Source organism: Rhincodon typus, chromosome 9 (assembly GCF_021869965.1).
Source record: "Rhincodon typus isolate 14 chromosome 9, sRhiTyp1.1, whole genome shotgun sequence".
NCBI classification, from domain to species: Eukaryota; Metazoa; Chordata; class Chondrichthyes; order Orectolobiformes; family Rhincodontidae; genus Rhincodon; species Rhincodon typus.
The window spans coordinates 67,481,980-67,504,935 of NC_063340.1; the positions used below are offsets into that span (position 1 = coordinate 67,481,980).

Consider the following 22,956-nt stretch of genomic DNA (forward strand, 5'->3'; position numbering starts at 1 on the left):
GACCTGTCAAATGTGTTAGTAAAGTTCATGAAAACAACATCCATTGCCCTACCCTCAGCAATCATCTTTGTCACTTCCTGTAAAAACTCAACCAAATTTGTAAGACAAGACCACCCCTGCATAAAGGCTTGTGGACTATCTGTAATATTTTCCAAATATGGGTAAATCTTGTCCCTGTGATTCTTCTCCAATAATTTCCCTGCCACTGCCAAGGCTCACTGGCCTATAATTTCCTGAATTATCACTGTTGCCCTTCTGAAGCATAGGAAGAATATTGGCTATTCTCCAGTCTTCTGGGACCTTACCTGTGACTGAAGAAATACAAAGATCTCTGTCCAGGTCCCAGCGATCTCCTTCCTTGCCTCCTTCAGTATCCTGGGATAGATCCCATCAGGCCCTAGGGGCTTATCTATCTTAATGTTTTTCAAGACCCCCAACACCACCACCTTCTTAATATCGACATGCCCTAGAATATCAACATACCCCTCCCTAATCTTACCATCATCCTTGTCCTTCTTCTTGGTGAGTACTAATGCGAAGTACTCATGAAGGGTCTCAATGAGGTCCTTATGCTCCATGCATAAATTTCCTCCTTTATCCTTGAATGGGCCTAATTTTTCCCAAGCTACCCTCTTGCTCCTAATATATACGTATAAAATTCCTTGGGATTCTCCTTTACCCCACTTGCCAAGAATATTTCATGGCCCCTTTTAGCCCTCCTAATTCCTTGTTTAAGTTCTTTTCTGTTCCCTTTATATTTCTCAATGGCGTTGTCTGATTTTAGTTTCCTAAACCTTACAAATGCTTCCTTTATTTTTGAGTAAACTATCAATATCTGTTGTCATCCAGGATTCCTGAATGTTGGGATCCTTCTCTTTGGTCCTCACAGGAACATGCTGGTCCTGAGCTCTATCAACTGTCCTATGAAATATTCCCACATACCGCTGTCCATTCTAACCTTTGCATTACTGCTTCAGCAAAGGTTAGAACAGACAGCGCTCCCTACTATACAACCCAAACTTTGGGTCCGATATTAGACGACACTTTCATGAATATTAAACGCACAAAACTAAAAGAAGCCCACCAACACATGAACAACATCCTTACCGGGATAAAATTTACAAAAGAAGAAGAGGACAACAACCAACTACCCTTCCTAGACGTAATGGTAGAACGCAAAAGCAACGGGGAACTCCAGACTAGCATATATAGAAAGACCACATATATGGACCAGATACTCAATTACACTAGCAACCACCCCAATGCCCAGAAACGGAACTGCATCAGGACACTATTTAATTGAGCCACCATGCATTGCAGCAACCAGGAACTACGCAAAGCAGAACTGGAGCATCTATACAGAGTCTTCAAAAGGAATGGATGCCCAAAAAGAACAATCCGCCGTTACCTCCAAGACAGACCACAACAGGAAGACACAACACGACCAGACTCACTAATCACCCTACCATACATCAAGGACATTTCAGAGATGACCACAAGACTACTCAGACCTCTAGGTATCAGAGTAGCCCACAAACCGACAACCACCCTACAACACTTACTGACGAAGGTAAAGGATCCCATACCCAAAACCAGCAAAACCGGTGTAATATACAAAATACCATGCAAGGACTGTGAGAAACACTATATAGGCCAAACCAGAGGAAAACTGACAATATGGATACACGAACACCAAATAGCCAACAAGAGACATGACCAATTCTCACTTGTCTCACTACACACGGAGAATGAGGGACACAAATTCGAATGGGCCAACACATCCATAATCGCACAAGCCAAACAGACATGCCAGGGAATTCCCTGGAGGCCTGGTATTCCAACTGGAACTCCATCAACAAACACATTGAATTAGACCCTGTGTACAAACCACTGAGAAACAGAACCGGAAATGGTACCAAAAACCCCAGCAAACCGAGGCAAATGAATAACAAGTGGGACAGAACACCAATGCTTCACCGGAGGCACACTGACGATGCAGGGTGCTGAAACATCTGCAGCCAAACCCAGTGGCTCGGTGAGCATGTCTACAACCTCTACTGTATTATCTTCCTATTTTCGCAGCTCACTAGCACGTAGCAGAAGGAGTAATCTCAAGATTACAATCCCAGATGTCTTGCTTTTCAACTTTGTACCCATCTCCCTAAATTCCCTTTGCAGGACTCTATCTCTGTTCCTGTCTACATCATTTGTATCAATATGACCACAACCCCTGGCTGCTCACTCTCCTCTTTCAGAATATCCAGAACTTGCTCAGAGACATCCTTGACCCTGACATCAGGGAGGCAACATACCATCCTGGAGTTTTGCTCATGGGTCCAGAAATGCCTATCCATGGCCCTGACTATAGAGTCCCTTATCACTACTGCTGGTCTACACTTTGACCCTCCCTGCTGGTCAACAGTGATAATCATGATGCCACTGATCTGGCTGCTGCTGCTTTCCCCTGAAGGGCTATTACCACCCCCCCGAACCCCTAACAGTATCCACAACGATATATCTGTTTGAGAGGGAATGGCCACAGGGGACTCCTGCAATACCTGCCCACACTTACTGATCTTCCTGGTGGTCAACCAATGCGTTTCTGTCTGTGTAGACCTTATTGGTGGTGTGACCAGCTTGCTAAATGTGCTATCTATGATTATTCCCAGCCTCATGGATGCTCCATAGTGAATGCATCCCCAGCTCCAGCCACTCCATGCAGCTAATCAGGAGCTGCAGCTGAACACACTTCCTGCAAATGTAGTCACCTTAGATAATGGAAGTGTCTCTAATTTCCCATATATAGCAGGAGGAGCATTCAATGGGACCAAGTTCTCCTGCCATTATGAACCTTACCAACTATAAACAATAAACTAGGAACCAATTTCACAACCTTATCGACAATCACCAAATCAGATTTCTCACTCTTGCTCTCTATTCCTAACAAAACTACAAAAATAAGGACTTTATTTCCTCCATATAGTACTAAATCATTCTCTACACTGTTTCCCAAGCAACCAATCTCACATACTTTTTAAGTTGTGACATCACCTCTGGATTCTGCTCCAGCTGGTACCATTCACCCCTAGTTTCGCCCCGCACTGCTCCCACTGCTGCTGTTCACCCCCAGGGTCACTCCGCTCTGCTCCAACTGGTACTGTTCACCCCCAGGGTCACTCTGCTGTGTTCCCGCTGGTACTGTTCACTCCCATGTTTGCTCTGCTCTGCTCCGACTGGTACCATTCACCCTCCAGTTCACTTCACTCCGCTGTGGCTGCTCCAACTGAGCTTTTATCAGACTTTTATCAGATTTGTTTCCCTGCTGCCATTCACCCCCAAGTTGATTCAGCTCTACTCCAACTGAGCAGCTGAACAACTGAGTGTAATTGGATCTGCAGTAGAGCTTACTCCATTGCATCCTGATTGGTGCCCTATGGGAGGCTGGAGGTGAGTTACCTGCCGAACAATTCCCCATCTCTGATCTGCTGTTGTCACCAGTGATTATATGGATGATCCAGTTCAGTTTGAGGTCAATGCTAACTCTCAGGGATTCAATGATTGTAATGTCTTTGCAAGTTAATAGGAGACAGTTAGTTAGATTCTTTCTTGTTGGAGATGGCATCATTGCCTGGCACGTATATGGTACAAACGGTATTTACTACTTATCAACCCAAATTTGAACGTTGTCCAGGTCCTGCTGAATGTGGTCATAAAGTGTTGTAGAATCCCACCTCCCCCATTCCCGCTGAGTTCAGTGTTACTAAGGCTCCTTGGTACCACGCTCAGTCAAATGCTGGCTTGATGTCACAGCAGTTGCTGCAATGGAACCTGATGAAAGCCATCAACAATGCCACATTTTTTCTATATATAGATAACATATCCTGCAGACCAGAATGTGAGAAAATCTGACTTGTAAGCAGTCTTGCAAATAGTGAACAGCTTAATATTATGTTGATGAAACCAAACCTGAGACTAAAGATTTCACCTTGCAATTTAGTCAAAGTGAGGAACTAAGTTTTGTTTTAAAGTAAGAACCTTAGTACAGTGGGTATCAACAGCTATATTTCTCTTCTTTCAGCACAATCTGATGACTGAAGCCATTCTTATCTTAGCAAAACTGCACTTTGTGGAGGGGTCATATCGCGATGCACTCAGCATGTATGCCCGAGTGGGAATCGATGACCTTTGTATTGATGATGAACCAATTTATAAGAAAAGACTCTTAGCGGAAGCCTTTGTTATTAAAGGTAACTATTAATTTTAATTTGCTATATAACACTTTTAATGGCAAGTTTAGTGTATCTGCTGAAAAATGAAAAACTAAGGTGAAACTACAGAGAAATACATTTTTCCCTTAGAAGAATACTCAGTGTATCTGTAGTTCAGGACTTATTCAGCATGGTTTGTCTTGCTCTTGGATAGGGGATGTTCAGCCTCTTCTTATCATTGTAGTCACAAGAGATTATAGACTAGTCTGTTTTGACTTTCCTTTTCTCCTACTTGAAATCCCTTTAGTATAATAGGTATAACTTCCCATGGGTCTCTCCAGACAGTCACTTTATTTACATTGCAGAAACTTTTGTCTGTATCAGCTTTCTCTTTTTTTAGAAAACACATTTTGGAATTACAAGTTAAAAATATCCACAATACTTCAGGGTTCTGATCAATGGTCATGTCAATTATTTAAAAACTTGGAATATTTTGAACTCATCAGATTGGACCTGCAATCCAGGCTAGAAGTGCAAGTATCGTTTGAAGTTCAGTCCCATGTTCAGTACCTCATTCAAATGGATGTAGTTTCATTGCAGTCTAATACTGTATATTCTTAATGCAGTTTATTACTTGAGATGAATAGTTATTTCAAACTAAACTTGAGAGCAATAATCGTGATATTTGAAACAAGCATTATGAATTATATTGAAATAATGTATTTCAAAAATCTGTTTGAAAATCTTTATGGAACAGCGCAGTTTAATATAAATGTATTGGCTTGCTTCATGATATGGTTCTGAATTCTGAAGAAAATGTTAAAGATTATTTTCTCACTTGAAGAGAGGAGGGCAGGATTTTATTCAGTATTTATGGTAATATGTTTATACTGCCTGAAATACAAGAAAACTATTTCAACTTTTATTTTTAGTTAGATCAATTCAATTCATTGATTGTTGGCAAAGTGACATTGAAGTATCAATGTCAATTTCACAAGTTTCAAAATCTCCCCTCCCCCCACCGCATCCCAAAACCAGTCCAGCTCGTCCCTGCCTCCCTAACCTGTTCTTCCTCCCACCTATCCCCTCCTCCCACCTCAAGCCACACCTCCATCTCCTACCAACCAACCTCATCCCGCCCCCTTGACCTGTCTGTCCTCCCTGGACTGACCTATCCCCTTCCTAACTCCGCACCTACACTCACCTTTACTGGCCCCATCCCCGCCTCTTCGACCTGTTTCTTTCCTCTCCATCTATCCTCTCCTCTATCCATCTTCTATCCGCCTCCCACTCTCTCCCTATTTATTTCAGAACCCCCTTCCCCTCCCCCTTTTCTGATGAAGGGTCTAGGCCCGAAACGTCAGCCTCTCTGCTCCTATGATGCTGCTTGGCCTGCTGTGTTCATCCAGCCCTGCACCTTGTTGTCTTGAAATTCATACTGTTGAAGAGAGGTTGTATTTGTTTTCCATTACTGCAAAATGGGTTAAATGGAAAAACACAGTTCAAGATCTAGCCTTTAAAGTAAAAATAAGGTCTTCAGTTTGTTTAGGTGTCTAATCTATTCTTCTGTCTTTTCTTAAAATAAATAGCTTGTTATGTATAAAATTTACAGTGGTGAATAATAAAAAATAATTACAATAAAATATAAAGAACAGGTTTTCTAAATTAATAAAAAATTCTAATAATTCAAAAAATCAAATTAAATGTGTTAATGATGGCAAGATGGATGATGTTGCTGCAGCATGTTAGATCTGGTGGACACTATAAGGTGATCCAAGGTGAACATTTCAGTAGTAAGTGTTTGCAGCTTGAGTGATTTTAGACCTGAGTTGGAGTTCAAGCTGCAGATATTGCACCACATCAGAGAGGGAAAGTGACATGGATATTTTGCTGCAAGATACAGTCATACCCCTCCGATAAGGCAAATCAAATTTAGTTTCTGCTGGAAGGATTTGAACATTTGGGAGGTAAAGTACAAAGAGAAAACTCCCAGGTAAGAACTTTGGGTTAGCACCTGAATCACAGAAACTGACAGAGGGTAAATATAGTCAAGGAGGTAAACATGTGACACACAGAATGTGTGGGAGGGAATGGGTTTTGGTTCATAGGACACAAGCGCTAGTATTGCATAGAAGGGAGCTCTTCCAGTCGGATGGGCTTCATTTGAACTCTGCTTGGACCAGTGTTCTAGTGAGTCAAATAATTAGGGATGTAGAATATTACTGTGGAAAATTTATATCCAAATTGTAATGATCCTGTTGAAACAGTTAAAACATTCTGTTAAAACTGTAAATTTTCTAGGTCCAATATCAGTGTAACCATATTGAGATGTTTTACAGAATTATGTTTTTGCTATTCTTCTGTAAGTGAGGGCTAAAATAGTGCATGTAGTGTGCTGCATTGCAACATGTTTTTTGTAAGTTTGCCTGAAATGAGTAATATTATGAAATGGTAGTTTCTAATGAAACAACATAGAAATGACAATTTCTACCTTGACAAATGTCATGCCTCACTGGGGTAATGCATTGGAAATCAAGCCTCGCTAGTCCTGGAATTGTCACAAAAGTTAAAAACTTTATCAAAGTATGTGAAGTCCCCAATTTACCTGCTAAACCGATCCAGGTTAACAGCAAACAGCACCTACATTTCTGTACTTGACTAAAACTACAGTTTATTGCAAATAAATAGTTATTTACCTGTGGTTATAATCTATGAACTGCCAACAGATTACTAGTTAAAGCTCTAACTCCTTTCTAAATGCCCCAGATACATGCAGACAGACACATTGGTGTTATGGATAGAGGGAATGAAACTGAAGAAGCAGTTCAATGGCCCCACTCCACATGGATCACTGAGATGATCTTTTTCTGAGGAAGGATGCTCTTGCTCTCAAGGGACTGCAGCGAAGATTTACCAGGCTGATTCCGGGGATCGCGGGACTGATGTATAGGGGAGATTGACTAGGGTTGGGATTGTTTTCGCTGGAGTTCAGACAAATGAGGGGGGAATCCCATAGAGACTTATAAAATTCCAACAGGACTGGACAGGGTAGATGCAGGGAGGATGTTCCCGATGGTGGGTGTGTCCAGAGCCAGGGGTCACAGTATGAGGATTCGGGGTAGATGATTTAGGATGGAGATGAGGAAACATTTCTTCACCCAAAGAGTGATGAGCCTGTAGAATTCATTACCACAGGAAGTAGTTGATGCCAAAACATTGAATGTATTCAAGAGGCAACTGGATATAGCAAATGGGATCAAAGGTTATGGGGGGAGAGCAGGATTAGGCTATTGAGTTGGATGATCAGCCGTAATCGTGAAGAATGGTGGAGCAGGCTCAAAGGGCCGAATGGCCGCCTCTTGCTCCTATCTTCCATGTTTGCAAGAATATTCTGTTCTTCAGTCTCTTTTTTTTTCTCCTGGTTCTTTACATTTCTTTACAAGAGGCACAGATGATTGGTACATCAATTGCAGAATTTCTTAGTTACTGGTCAAAGACCACAGCTTACAGCATCTGGTGAGGGGAGAATAAATTGGCTTCCTTTAGGCTTCAGATATTCTACTGCAGAGAATGACACACCATCTGACCTTGCAGCAATCCGCAGGCTTCTGCCAGGATTGTTCACATCCAAAAGCTGTTCAGCTCCCCATGTGCTAATCAGTTGTTGGCATCCACAACTGGTCACCCATTCCACAAACCAATCAGCAACCTGCTGTCAGCTGAATCTCACTTTGTACATGCTCTATAGTATAGTATTTTGTAGCCATCTACAAAATGCTTCCCCACTGCTTAAACAAAGCAGCAGTGTAAGCATGACTTAGTGAGTTTCAGTAACTTTAAAAGTTACAGTAATTCCTTCCATAATCCTTGGTTTTAAAACAGTCCTTTTCCTATTCAAGTCCACATTCAAAATTCAGAAAAATAAAAAGATACAGCCTGTACACAAGCACAAATTTATTTCTCTGAGGGAGAAGGCATGCTTAATTAATATTACATTAGAAGCTTTTGAACTGCAGCTTTTATTGTGTGCCAGAGTTCACATTGTGGAATGTTTCCAACATGTTGTATTATGGAGTTAAAAAATGCTGTACTTATGATTTCTGTATACGCTGCTCTCTTCCAAATATGTCACTGTGGGCAGTTAGACTTTTCACAATAATAAAAGCAGGTTATACTAGGAAGATTTTAAGATCCGGTGTCAGCAAGAAATGAAAGCACTGTCTTTCAGTGTGTAAACAGTCTACTGCTTTGCGCACCACAAACGGAAATCTATCAAGCCGCAGATCTATTTAAGGCTACTGGTGGTAAGCAGGAGGCAGGCCACCAGTTATCCCTGGCTGTACTGTAGATACCTCTGCCATAAATGGATTACTTGTTAATAAGAATGCTTAGCTTGAGCAGTCTCATTTCCTCTTAGACAATTTGACTTTGCCCAGCAGAATAGATTGGATTCAAAGAATGCTTTGCTGACCACAGACATCTGGGTGTTAGTGAGATGAGTTTACTTGAAACGTGTTTTTGTCATTACACTTGTTTGTGATAAGGCTATGTACTGTACTGCTTTTCATATTTTCAAACCCCCCAGCCCTTACTTTGATTTAAATTCCACTAGTTGCTGCATAACAGGAATAGATTTGACCAGTCTTGTGTATAGTTTTTTGCACATAGTCGTAGAGTTGTTTAACACGGAAACAGACCTTTCGGTCCGACTCATCCATGCCAAGCAGATATCCTAAATTAATCTAGTCCCATTTGCTATTAATTTAGTCCCATTTGCAGTAAAGCTTGGAGGATCTGGGCATCATAAAAACATATTCAAAAGTAGAAAGTAGTCGGAGCAGATATTTCAGTAACTGGGTAAAACATATTTTGTAAAATCAATTAAATGTCTTGAAGTAGACATTGATGGGGGCATGGTGTCAGTTAGGTCAGTAAGTTTGGCAATGGCATGATTCTGAATAACAGAAAAAGGTTCACTCAGTGTTCTGGCTGAGGTAGACTTGTGACCTGAGTCCTTACTTTGCCTTGTATGAAAATCACAGACGCCCAAAGATGCTGACTGGAGAAGCACCAAAAAATTGCAATAAAGGTAAATGAATTTAGCTAAATGGTAAACCAGCAGTCATTCTGTTCTTAATTTTTCTCATTCAGAAGTAGGGGTGGAGGAAGGAAGGGGAGTAGTGCACAGATCTCAGAAAGATAAGGTTTGGCGCAATACTTAACATGAAGCTCATTTTTAAAAAAAAAAGAAGTGAGTATTTAAATGAATAATTAGTAGAAAAAAAGACTATTAAGAAGTACCAAGCAGCACTTTTTTTGAGGTTCTGAGCAAGGGTCACCGGACCTGAAACGTTAACTCTGTTTTCTCCTTCACAGATGCTGCCAGACCTGCTGGGCTTTTCCAGCAACTTTGTTTTTGTTCTTGATTTACAGCATCTGCAGTTCTTTTGGTCTTTATTTAGCACTTTTTTTGGTTTTTTTTTGATTTAGAAGCAGAGCTAAAGAGAGAGTGCTGATCCCCAGGAAAGTGAGTGAGGACTAGGGGCAAGATAAAGAATTGGATTTAACTGACATCAATCTTGGTTTGCCTTTGATGGCTCACATTGGATTGATCTCTGTGGTGGTTTGCCCTTTCACCTGGGTTTTCCTCCTCTCCTAGCCTGCTTTGTGGGGGACGAGGGGAATGGAGAGCATGTGTCTGGCTCAGTCTCATTCTCACACCCATTCATCCATCCATTCACGTACTCTGACCCAGGTACTCACTTAAACGTCCCATTCACTTTCAGTCACACGCACCCTCACTTGCTTCCCTCCCCTACACTTGCTGACGTCCCTCCCCACTACTGGCTCGTGCCCCTCCCTCACACTTGTTCACACTCTCATAAACCCCCCAACCATTCCAAACAATTCCGAAAACATCTACCAATTCTTCCAAACACTATCATTTATCCGTACACATCTGCATGCATGTCCAATTTATCCCCTTCCCAGGCCTACCCATTCACACACTTTCACATCCAAACTCCAAATTTCATTTCACTTGTACCCAACCACTCATGCACGCACCCACATTCATTCATTTACCCAGGCTTATTCACTGAAGAACAGTATAGAATAGCTATGATGGTACTAACATATGCTTCTCCTTTGTGAAAATTTAAGATTTTACCTCCTCTGGACTATGCTGTTGCTATAACTATGGGTCCTCATGACCAATTTTTCTCCTTGTGTCCCCAGGGTGATGGTTTCCTGACTGTCTCTCTGCCGTTGTGTCAGAAAACATGCCCCCCCATCCAACACCACCCTAAGGATCTCCAAGATGAAACAGTTCCTTCCAATTTATTTTTGTGCAGAGTCCTCATGATGTGTAAATCTCAGTCAAATTTCATCTCCACTTTCTTTTTTTCCAAGCAGGACCTTTCTAATTTCTCAACTCTCCAATCTATCCATGCAGCTGAAGTATCTCATCCCGGAATAATTCTTGTGAACCCTTTCTTCACCCTCTTGAATGCCTTCATAATGTTCCTGACATGTGATACTCAGAACTGGAATGCAGCACTTCAGTTGAGGCCTACCAAGTGTTTTATAAAGGCTCACCATAACTTCTTTGTTTCAACAAAAAGAAACAGCTTCTTGATTTGCTTCTGGTGTACAAAACAGAAAACGTAAGTGGTGTAAAGGTAGAGAGTAAAAGTTTCAGTGGAATAACAGAATAGGAATGACAAATATAAAAAGCATTAAAGTCTCATCTAAAGTAATTAACTCAACAAAGCAACTTGTAGTAAAATAGTTAGGAATCAAGTCCAATTTAAATGAAATGAAAAATTAACGAGGGTACAATAACGTAGGTATATGTTGATGTGTCTGATATGAGATATTTTTTCCCAGTTGACGAAACCAAACAATAGTCTCAAAGGCTAAATTTTGTCAGAAAATAGAGAGATTAGCAAAAAATTGAATCTTGAAAAGTATATAAATTTAAAATTCTAAATAAAATCAGAATGAATGTGAACAGTAGAAAATCATAATAGATCATGATGAGAGAAAATGAGAAAAAATATAAAAGTTTAATACTAGACTTCCTTTAAAGGCAACATTGTAACCAGAAGACAGTAAAGACTGTGGAAGAGATGAAGGTGGTAGGAACAGGGATTAGCTGATGTTATAAATAAGCACTTTAGGTCGAAGCTAATGCCCTCCTGTGAGGCAAATTGGTTGGGAGGGTGCCAGGTAGGGTCATTGCTGCCATCCTGACTCTGACTCTATTCAGTCTCGGATGGAAATGCTCACAGACTCCCTTTCTAGATTTTTTTGTATTAGCCTGCTCAGACGTGTTATTACACATCTGTCGAGCAGTGGCGACTTAAACTCGGGCCTCTTGGCTCAGAGATAGGGACATGATTATTGCGCTACAAGACCCCAAATGCCTACTGCATCCGGTATTACCAGGCAGTCTCCCATCCAGGTACTAACTAGGCCTAAGTCTGCTTAACGTCTGAGGTCAGGCGAGCTTGGGTGTTTTCAAACTTGTATGGCCGTAGCTTGGACTGCCTTTCTATCTGCTGCTGCTGATTTAGGTCTTTAAATTGCCAAGTAAAGTCCATTTAGGGGCTTTATCCTGTTGCAGCTGTTTGTTTGTGGGCTGCTGGGGTAGTGTTGGGGATCCTCATTCAAAGGCACAGTGTGTTATGAAGGGAACTGACATCGGAAGCAATGATGGCATGTGGACCTGCTGAGAACCACCTTGGCATCTTTGCTGTTTAGACTTTGCCACCCACCCCTCCCTCACCACTCCTTACTCCACAACTCTTGTCCCAACGTCCCAGCTGTTTCCCTGCACATTGCCTGTAGCTGCTACTGCTGGTGCTACTTGCAGTGGACAGCTGCTAGCTGCTGATTGGCCAGATGCAATGGGGTGGGTTGTGGGATTTCCACCCATGGGTCTCTGAATCCTGGGCAAGGCCCACTGCTGGTCACAAGTCCTTTTCTGAACTTTTGCAGTGGGCCTTCACTGAAGGAGGGAATATGGGACTCCTGCTAACACTTCTGGTTGCAGGGGAAACCCCCATTGTCTTGATCATTTACTGCCTTTCTCTCAATTTTCAACTGCATATTGACACGATACGTTATCAGTTTTGAGTGATTTCACAGTTAGAAAGAGGTTAACATCCAAATAGAACTGGTATTAAATACATTAATCAAATGTAAGGTGCACCAATCACTCAACCCTGATATCTAGAATTAATGGATTATTTGGAAAATGTCAAGAGAAATAGCATCAGCCTAATCATAATTTCCTGTCAGATTAGAAGGCTAGACAGTTATAAGCCAGTTAGTTTGACTACAGTTGTTGGTAATCTAGTAGGTTGCATAATGTGAGATGAAATGGAGGGCAGGAAATCTAATGTGAAGAGAGAGAGTGGTATTCCACTGATGTGCATTTTGGTCTGATCTTACTTTGTACAAAAGATGATCTATAATAACAACTTATAACGGCACTTTACACAAGCAATTAAAAGAAAAAAAAATGACATTTGGCATTTCAGGAGATTGTAAGATAGTTGATCAAAAACTCAGCCGAAAAGGTAGGTTTTGTGGAGTGTCTTAAAGGAGGAAGATGACATAAGGAGGCATCTCGGAGCTTTGGGCCCAGTCGACTGAGGACCAATCCTCCAGTTGAGGAGTGTTTAAAGTTAGTGATATTCAAAATGCCAGAATTAGATGAAGAGATATCTGAGAGTTGAGGGGCAGAAAGAAGTTATAGAGATGGGAAGAGGTGAGATTGAGGAGGTTGGCAATTTAAAAATCAAGGTATTGCTTAATCAGGAATAAGTGTAGGTCAGTGGGCAAAAGGGTGATTGTTGAATAAGAATGTTTTGAGTTAGGAGAACGGTCGCAAGAATTATAGATGACCTCAAGCTTACAGAGGTTAGAAAGTGGGGGACCAGCTGGAGTGTATTGAAATAATCAAAGGTGGCAAGAGTGAGACTTCCAGCAGCAGATTTGCTGAGGTAGGGATGAGTTTATATATTACAGAAGTGTAAATAGTTGATTTTAAAGATGGCTTGGACTTCCACTCAGGTATAACATGATGCCAAGATTGTGAGTACTGATTTAGTCACACTATAGCCAGAAAAAGGGATGAAACAGTAGCTAGGGACGCAAGTTTGAATGGAGGACCACGGTTTTCATCATCCCAATATAAATTGAAGGAAATTTCTGCTCGTCCAATAATGGATGTCAGATAAACAGTCAGATACTTTGACAACAATGGAGGAGATGAGAAGTGATAGTGAATTAGAACTGTTGCTAACATACACGTGCTGTCTACGTATGCTGATTTTGAATGGAGGGAATCCTTTGTGGTATATAAGGAACAATGAGCACAGTTTTTGGAGGTGACAATATGTTCAAGGGGTTTGGAGAGGAAAGAAAGGAGGAAGCATATGTGAGTGGCTGCCTTTCACATTCTGAAACTGTGTAACTGTCTAAATCTGTACATTGTTTTGAAATGCTTGCCATTTGCATTTTATTCAGAAAATACAAATGCATATTCATAAAGATATTAAAGATAGGATGAATATATTATTTCCTATTTCATTGCTTAAACTTCCATCGTTATATTTAAACCTTAAAACTTTATAATATCTGGTGATTGGAATTTATCTTAAAATTGATCCTGTCTAATCTAGAATAGTTTACATCGCAGTAGAATAAACTTGCATAGAATTTATTGCCCTGTTCTGCCCAATTGATCTATTAGTGTTTATGCTCCACATGAGTCTCATCCCACCCTACTTTATCTAACCATAAGTTTTTGACTTGCATGCTGCACCTTAAAGGGCAACAGACTATTTAAGTATGTACATCAAACACAGTGTGAGAATTGAATTTTGATATGTTTGCACTATAAATTCAGATGAAGGAGACCCTTTGATCTGTTTGAATTGATGCCTCATACAACTGTAGGGTTGTCTGTTAATGTCCAGAAAACGGCAAAAACTATGGATACCGCTTCTGATTTCATCTAGATTTAAATTCACACTTAACAATTTAAGAATTTGTGATAATTTCAGGTACTTGTGGGAAAAATGGTTTCTCAAATATTTATCTATTGCATTAAGTAATGAAATTACAGTTGAAATGTCTAACACATTTGACAATTCCAAGCTTGTAATGATCATGCATGTGTAATACAGAGAATGGAAATATTGTACATCAGTTTGTGCACTTGGTTGGGTGAGCAATGTTAATTGATAAATTAGTATTTTGAATTGTCCCACGTATTTAAAATAGTGGTTTAATTGTGTTGCTGTGCTCTTGATGTTGCATTGTGAATAATTAGAATGAATTAAAATTAAAAAACAAGTTTTATTGCATTTGCGACTGGAAGTTAGATTCTTAAAACGGAACTCTGCACGTGAATGAGGAAAGATGAAAAACTTTGAACAGTTTGCACTGCTTCATGGTGTTGAGTGTTATAGTCTTCCTCACCTTCCTGTTGTGTGTGTAATCGCTATTAAATAGATTTGTAGCTTTCAAGTGAGTAAACAACACGCAATTTTTAAAAAGTGCTCCACTGATCCCTGAGGCTTTTTCCTTGCTATCTGTTCTATATGTGATTCCTAGCAAGCACCCACTGCTCATTGTCAGCAACTATTCTGTTTAAGCAATCAGTTTATGCACATGGTAAGAAAAAATTGCACATTTCTTTGCTTAAATGTTCCACACTGTTCTTGCAAACAAGAGAATACTTTGTTTATTTCAGTTGTAAAAGTTGCTTAATCTTGCTGTCTGTCCACTACTTTCTGGCCTTTTTCAGCATGTCCAGCTTGTTTCACCAATGAGAGCACAGCGCTGAGGCAAAGTCCTATAACGGTACGTATATATTACACATCCAAAGCCTCTGCCTAAATTGCTTGATTTACTAAGACTGTAAAATAACTTGCATCTTGGGAAATGTAATTGCTTGCTGATTTAAGTTTCACAACCTTTGGATGTTTGTGTTGCAAAATTTCAGGTCTACTTCAAATACTCTAGACTTAACTGCCTCTGGCGCCTTTACGTTTTAGGCTTCTATCATAATTGTTGCTTCACTGCCAAGTTTTCAAAAATATGCCCTCCACCAGATGGTGCTATAACTCCTAGTTACAAACAGTCTGCAGAGGGTTTATTTATTATCCACAATATATGAACAACATAGTCAGTTGTATGTCAAAGATGAAACCAGTCTGTAGTTAGAAACTGTACTCTTTGAAGCTGATACGTGTGGATTGGTTTGAATTCAGTTTCTTCATTTTTTTTTTGGTTTATTTTATCTAGTTTTAAAAGGATTGACATCGACTAGATTTTCTAATTTGCAAGCCAAAATTCAACCACAGAAAAGAAGTATTTCAGAGGTTGTTACACAATTTAGGAGTTAAGTTACCTTCCCAAAGATCAGTGAAACTCTTATCAATTGATTTTCTTCTGTCTGAGCTCCTCAGTAATAGTGGTTGATTTTGAAGGGGGGGGTGGGGCTGTCCTTGTGAAGGTGTCTTAGACTGTTCTCTGTGGGAGAACAGTAAATCAAACAATGAACATCGCATAGTGCAAGTGTCAAGGTTGCATCCACTATCTTTATATCAAAGGATTTGCCATAAAAACCATAACTCTTATAGAAGACTATTATTCTATCTTTTGGGAGGCAGGACAATTTTCATTAAATAAAACCAAAGATAAACTTTACTCTGATAATTACTTCATTGACTGACTGGGTTTTGATCAAAGTTAAATGGGTGACAAAGATAAATAAATCCTTTTAACCAGATTTTGTCTTGCTTTAAAACTGTGTTAGAAATTTGGTTGTTGAAGACAATTGCCCTTGTGATTTATTTTCTCTTGATATCTTTTGTACATGTATTTTTGTTTCAATCACATCCTAAAGAAATGCGGCATAATTTATAAACAAATGTTGAATTTAATGGACATTTGAATTATACTGCAGGGGCTTACGACAGAAGAAATAAAACAGCTCAGCAGAAGCTAAGATGAGCAAGTTTCAAAATATTAGTTAAACCTTTGAATGTCATTTGTAGAAGACCTGACTGTAGTTAGATGGAAGAACAATTTACCTTAGAAAAGGAGATTATTCGGAGAAGTTAAAGAAAAACGCTATTTCATTGTAAAGTTTGAAACTTGTGAAGACTTCCAGCTCAAGAGTCTTTGGTTAGAAATCTGCATTTGTTATTCAAAGCTGAAAATGTTTAAGGTCTCAGTTGTGGGAGTATTTAAGAAGAAGTCTTCCAGGCTCACAGGACAGGAGCTGTAAAACCTACACATTTGGTAGGATGGGGAAATTTGTCTGGATTTTGCTTAACTGTAAAGTGATGGTGTGTAATAGTTGGGACTTTGTTTTGCAATCTTTCAAACTTTGTTTTATTTTTATCTCATTTTTATTTCTTTTGTGTTATAAACTTCTGCTTAATATTTAAACCAAATTTGCAGCGCTTATTTTTCAATGAAAAACGGCCATGTTAAATGTTTTAAAAAAAATCCACGAGGTCAGATTTCATTCCGGGATCTGACTGGTCCAGTTGTAACATTAGCTGGGATCATAACATTGTATAAGGTCTCTATGTATCTCTATATTACAGATTAATTCAAACAATGAAAGCTGAAACTCTCTGCACCCTTTCAATGGCCTTATTCAAACTGCTTACACACTATTGCTGGTTAATCTTCAATTACCACAAACATCTCTCTCAATCTATAAACCTTACTGAGTACCCATGGATGTATTTAGATCTTCATGAACACAAATGCATGACATCACAATTGCATTGAAATCTACTGCACACTAACCCATTTCATTAAGATGCCAGAGCAAAAAGAGATCGATGTTTGCTTCCTTAAAAGATATTAATAAACCACTTGAGTTTTAATGAAAATTTGGAAGTGTTTGTTGTTATTTTTCTGGTGCTTGCCCACAAACAAACAAATTTATTGAAATCAGTATCATAGCTGATCCCCTGATGAAATTTACTCAGGTGTTATACCCACAAGGGGAATGTACTGGCTTATGACTTGAAAATGGGAACTGATTATATTTCTGCATCCTCGTCCTCTAGTACCCCCAAGCTCTAAATTAGACTAAGCCTAATTTTGGCTTTGATTCCCCCTGTGGAAAATTGCCTTCTAGATCATTTTGAGCACTGTATCTTCGCTGTAAGTATGTTATGCTAGGGGAATCAGCAGTAGTATACTTTATAAATGAAAACCAAAATAGAGGTAGGAGTAAAGTAGTTTTTGAATTTAATGTTGAGACATGACAAGGGTGAGAAAGATTTAGTCAGAAACATTAACTAACATTGAAGATTTCAAAAAAAAGTCTTTAAAATGAACATTGTGGGCAGAATTATACACTTCCCACGGGCATACAATTGTGTACTAATGGACAGTTTTGTTCTTTCATCAACTTATGGGTTAGTCTGTATGCAAATTTAAATTACATCCCTAAGGCTAAAATGTATTCATTTTAAACTAAATTGTTTATCTTGAAGTTTTCTCAATAGATTTGTATCCATTGCAGTATCTATCTTTGTGAGTATGTCCAAAAAAAGTCATTAATTTTGAAACATTTTTCCATGATTGCAACAAAAGTCACAAATACTGAAACTTGGGCTTCGAGATCTACAATATGTTTACTTGTAAGTAAATTTACCAAGGGAGATATGAAAATTAAAATTAGACTGGGTAATAGATTGCATCTGTTAGGCAGCTATTTTGACACAAAACTCAGTGGGCCTGGCTGCATAGTTGAAAAGAGGAATTGAGTTGATGTTTTGAGTTAAACATTGCTCTTCTTTAGGGTTCTGAAGAGGATGCCTATTTGACGTAATGTTAACTGTGTTTCTGTATCACAGTTGCTGCTGGAACCGCTTTCTAGTACTTTGCTTTTTATTTTAAATTTCCAGCATTCGCCCTATTTTGTGGTTATTTTAGTGACATTGGTGTTTCACATACTTATAGGTTTTCATTGTGATATAACAAAGGAAACATAAACATTGCTAAAGGAGATTCCTCATGTTGCGGTCAACTGGAAATTTCTAAGATAACTTATTAGATCTGTTAGCATAGGGAGGTAAAACCAATTTGACCTATTTTTAAACATTGTATGTTGTTTCATTTAGAATGTTGTGGATTGTCTCAGCTGCTGTGGTGGAATTTGTTATAGCTGTCAAAATGTAAGCAGAGCTTTCAAAGCAGGTTGTTGGATATGGATAGGTGTGCAGCCCCTTTAGTGAGACAGAAGATCTTAATAATTTCTTTTCAGCTTAATAGATGCAGCACATCAACCAGGCTGGGAAAAGCTTCAAGGCAGAGCAGCGTTATAACACTGAATTATCATAGCTTGTTGGAGGTATACACTCTACTGATTGCCCTTTTCACTTGTTAGGGATTGTTTCTGATCCCTAGAAAGTTTTTGTGTAAAAAAAAGATTAACAGATTATAATAACTGACCATGTTTAGGATATTGGAGAGATAACAGGGAGTTTCAAATTAACAATTCAGTTGAGCAGGTTTTGCATCATGAACCATAAGACCATAAGATGTGGAAGTGGGCAGAATTAGGCCATTCAGCCCATTGTATCTTTTCCACCATATGATCATGACTGATATATTTCTCAACCCCATTTTCCTGCCTTCTCCTGTAACCCTTGAACCCCTTACTAATCAAGAGCCTATCTATCTTTGTCTTCAATACTCTGTGACTTGGCTTCCACAGCCTTCTGTGGCAACGAGTTCCACAGATTCACCACCCTTTGGTTGCAGAAAATTTTCCTCAACACAGTTCTAAAGGGTCATCCCTTCACTATGAGGCTCTGCTGTTGGGTCCTAGTTGGTTCTACACGTGGAAACATCTTCTCCATATCCACACTACTCAGGCCTACAAAATACCCAGTATTTTGTATCATCTTCCTCATTCTTCTAAACTCCATCGGGTACAGACCCAGAGTCCTCAACCACTCCTTATATGACAAGCCCTTCATCCCCAGAATCATTTTTGTAAAGCTCCGTGGATCCTTGCAACACCAGCATATCCTTCCTTAATTACTGGGACCAAAACTGTTCACAATATTCCAAGTGCGTTCTGACCAGAACTTTATACAGTCTTATCAGTATATCTCTGCTGTTGTATTCTAGCACCCTTGAAATAAATGTTAACATTGCATTTGCCTTCCTAATTGCCAGTTGAACCTGGATATTAACCTAAAGAGACTAGGACTCCTAAGTCCGTGTGTTTCAGATTTTCAAAACCTTTTCCCATTTAGAAAATGGTATGTGTCTTTTATTCTTCCTAGCAAAGTGCATAACCTCATACTTTGCCACATTGTATTCCTTCTGTCTCTTCTTTGCTCATGCTCCCAGACTGTCCAAGTCCTTTTGCAGCCTTTCTACTACTTCAACATAACGTAATCCTCCATCTATTTTTGTGTCAACTGCAAACTTACCAACAATGCCCTCAGTTCCTTCATCCAGATCGTTAATGTATCATGTGAATAGTTGACCCCTGTGGAACTCCACAAGTTACCGGCTTTCATTCTGAAATAGACCATTTTATCCCCACTCTCTGCCTTCTGCCAGTCAGCCAGTCCTCTATCCATGCCAGTACTTTGTCTCTAACCCCATGGGCTGTTCTCTCATATAACAGCCTTCTGTGTAGCACCTTGTCAAAGGCCTTCTGGAAATCCAAATTGATCACATCCACTGGCTGTTCTTTGTCTAACTTGTTCATTAAGCAAGACTTGAGTCTGTAAAATTTGAAGAGTCAATACAGACTGCAAATGCAAAAACCTTTATTTTTTTTAAATCAGGATGCCAAAGAAAGCACATGCAATGTACCTCAATGTCTACTGCCCAGTAGCTGTGACCTCCATAATCATGAAGTGCTTGAAGAGGCTAGTCATGGCCCACATCAACTCTAGTCTCCCAGCCTGCCTCAATTACCTGCAATTTGCCTATCGATGTAATACGTCCACAGCGGACGTCATTTCCCTATAACTACACTCATCCCTGGAACACCTGGACAACAAGGACACTTGTGACTACAGCTCTGCCTTCAAAACCATAATCCCCTCCAGACTGATCTCAAAACTCTGAGACGTAGGTCTCAGCTCTGCCCTCTGCAACTGGATCCTCAGCCTCCTGGCCCACAGATGGCAATCACAACTGCACCTCCTCCACGATAACATAATAACACAGCCACCAAGGATGTGTTCTCAATCCCCTACTGTACTCCCTGTACATCCAAGACTGTGTAGCCAATTTCTGAATGAATGCCATCTACAAGTTTGCTGATGGCACCACCATGATAGGATGGATATCAAACAATGATGAGTCAGAATACAGAAAGGAGATACAGGGTTTGGTGTTGTGGTGCAATGATAAAAACCTCTCTCTCAATGTCAGCAAAACAAAAGAACTGATCATTGACTTCAGAAAGAAAGGAAGAGAACACACCTCCAACTACATCAATGGAGCAGAGGTAGAGAGGATTGAGAGCGTCAAGTTCCTAGGATGATGATAACCAACAACCTGCTGTGGACTTCCCACGTAGATGTGACGGTCAGGAAGACACAACAATGCCTCTTCTTCATTGGGCAGCTTAGGAAATTCAGCATGTCCATAAGGACCTTCGTCAACTTTTACAGGCGCACCATAGAAAGCATACTATCTAGGTGCATAATGGCCTGGTACAGCAACAGTTCTGCTCAGGACTGTAAGAAACTACAGGAAGTTGTGTGCACAGCCCTGATCATCACGGAAGCCAACCTCCCATCCATGGACTCCATTTACGCTTCTTGTTGCCGTGGAAAAGCTGCTAACTTAAAGACCCCTCCCACCCTGGTAATGCTCTCCTATAACCTCTTCTGTCAGGCAGAGATACAGAAGCTTGAATGTGGGTTCAAGAACAACTTCTTCCCTACTATTATTAGACTGATGAATGGACTCCCTAACTTCAATTAATGTTGATCTTGCTTTGTGCACCTCCTGTGCAGTGCAACCTGTATGCCTCACCCTGTCTAAGCATGTTAGGATCTGTCTGTCCTTGCTTGCTATAATCTGCATGTACTGCTCACAAACAAAGCTTTTCACTGTACTTGGTACATGTGACTACAATAAATCAAATCAAATCAAATCAGAAATGATTTAAATATGAAGCCCATTATTGTAGAAAACATTTTGTGGCAACCTTTTAGAGAATGGCGATGGGGGGGAGAAAAAAAGACAAATACAACTGAATGGATGTTGTGCCATGATGCAGGATATGAGAAATGTTAGCAGTATCTTGGTTGAGAAAATGAGCTTTGAAAGTTTTTTTTTGAAGAAGAAAAGAGGTTGATAGACAGGGAGGAAGTTGCAAAGAAGGGCACCTCAGGTATGTCATAATGATCATCTGATGGCAAGAGAGAGCCTAAATTTAGAATGCTGAAGGTGGAATGAAGGCCAGAAGAAATTAGAGATAATGTGGCATAAGGCTGTGGAAAGAGTTGAAGAATTTTAATTTTAATATTCTGGAAAACTGTGGGCCACTGAAGACTGAGGGAATTGGCATGTAGTACAGAGTATGAATGGTTGAGGATTTAAAAAGTTGCATGGAGAAATGGAGCAAGGAGAATATTAGAGTCTAGAGGTGATAAACCTTGGTTAAGGATTTCATTAGTTGAAGGCAGGATGAGCATGTGCTGTTTTCTATGGATAGGAGAATTACACCATGCAATAATTATAAGATAATTATAAAGGAAAAAGACCATTCAAGCTCATCCTAATCAATTGAGGGAGATCCCACCATTTTCCAGTTATAAAATTCAAGATTTTTATTGTAAGGGTTTTGCTTGCATTATTCTACCTGCAAGTTTCCTCTGTGTTGCTAATTTTTTTGTAAAGAAGCGTTTCTTGATAATGGTTCGGAAATTATTTTTTGCTCATTGGACAAAGGAAGGAAATTCAGGATCAGTTTTACAAAATGCAACAGAGCAGATATTTCTGCTAAGCATGGCTGGTGCACCATCAGTTGTGATGGAAACTAGTCTCTTGATTGGAATGTTTGTTTCTCAAGGACGTGCTTTTTGAATTCATTGTAGATATCCTTATCCCTTGTTCTCTGTTTAAGTGGTAAAGGGATGAGAAGATCTTCTTTAGTTGTTATGTAGTTAAAAGCTGTATGAACAAGAACAATCAGCCGGGCCAGGCTGGTCATGCTAATGGATTCATCGAACCGCAGTGAGAAACATTCACAGTCTTTCAGTTCCTGCTTTAGTTGCTGAAAGTTGTCTTTGGGCAAATGTTCCACTTATTTTGCTACTGTGGAAGCACCATGTGACATACTCTGGATTATGTTGTTGTTATTGCTTCTTTGTTCTTAAAGGCTTTAAATAAAGAGTCAGCAGCCATTGTCATTGCTACATCTGTGAATGATTTCTTATCTTTTACTAGAAGATCCAAATGCTTCTAATTTAGAAGTAAAAAACTCTTCCACTTTAGAAGTGGGCTTCAGCACAACAATTTCCTTTGCCCTAAGCATGCTATTCAAGGAAAAAACTAGCCCTGAATTTAGTGTGTATTGTTGTTTGTTGTGGTTCCAAATGCACCTCTTTACTTATCGATATACTTTGGCGACATATAAAGCAAATAATCTTGTTTCAGAGATAGTAGGGAATGCAGATGCTGGAGAATCTGAGATAACAAGGTGTGGAGCTGGATG

General features: G+C 39.7%; 1 protein-coding gene across 2 annotated transcripts in view; it reads left to right on the forward strand.

Annotated features, from left to right (window-relative positions):
* The window catches only part of LOC109921860 (tetratricopeptide repeat protein 7A-like), a 298,546-nt gene that overhangs the window by 14,527 nt on the left and 261,063 nt on the right, over positions 1 to 22,956 (forward strand). For both annotated transcript variants that reach the window (XM_048601437.1, XM_048601438.1), the window contains exon 3: positions 4,079 to 4,247. In XM_048601437.1, coding sequence (XP_048457394.1) covers positions 4,079 to 4,247 — 169 coding nt within the window. The remainder of the gene's footprint in view (positions 1 to 4,078; positions 4,248 to 22,956) is intronic.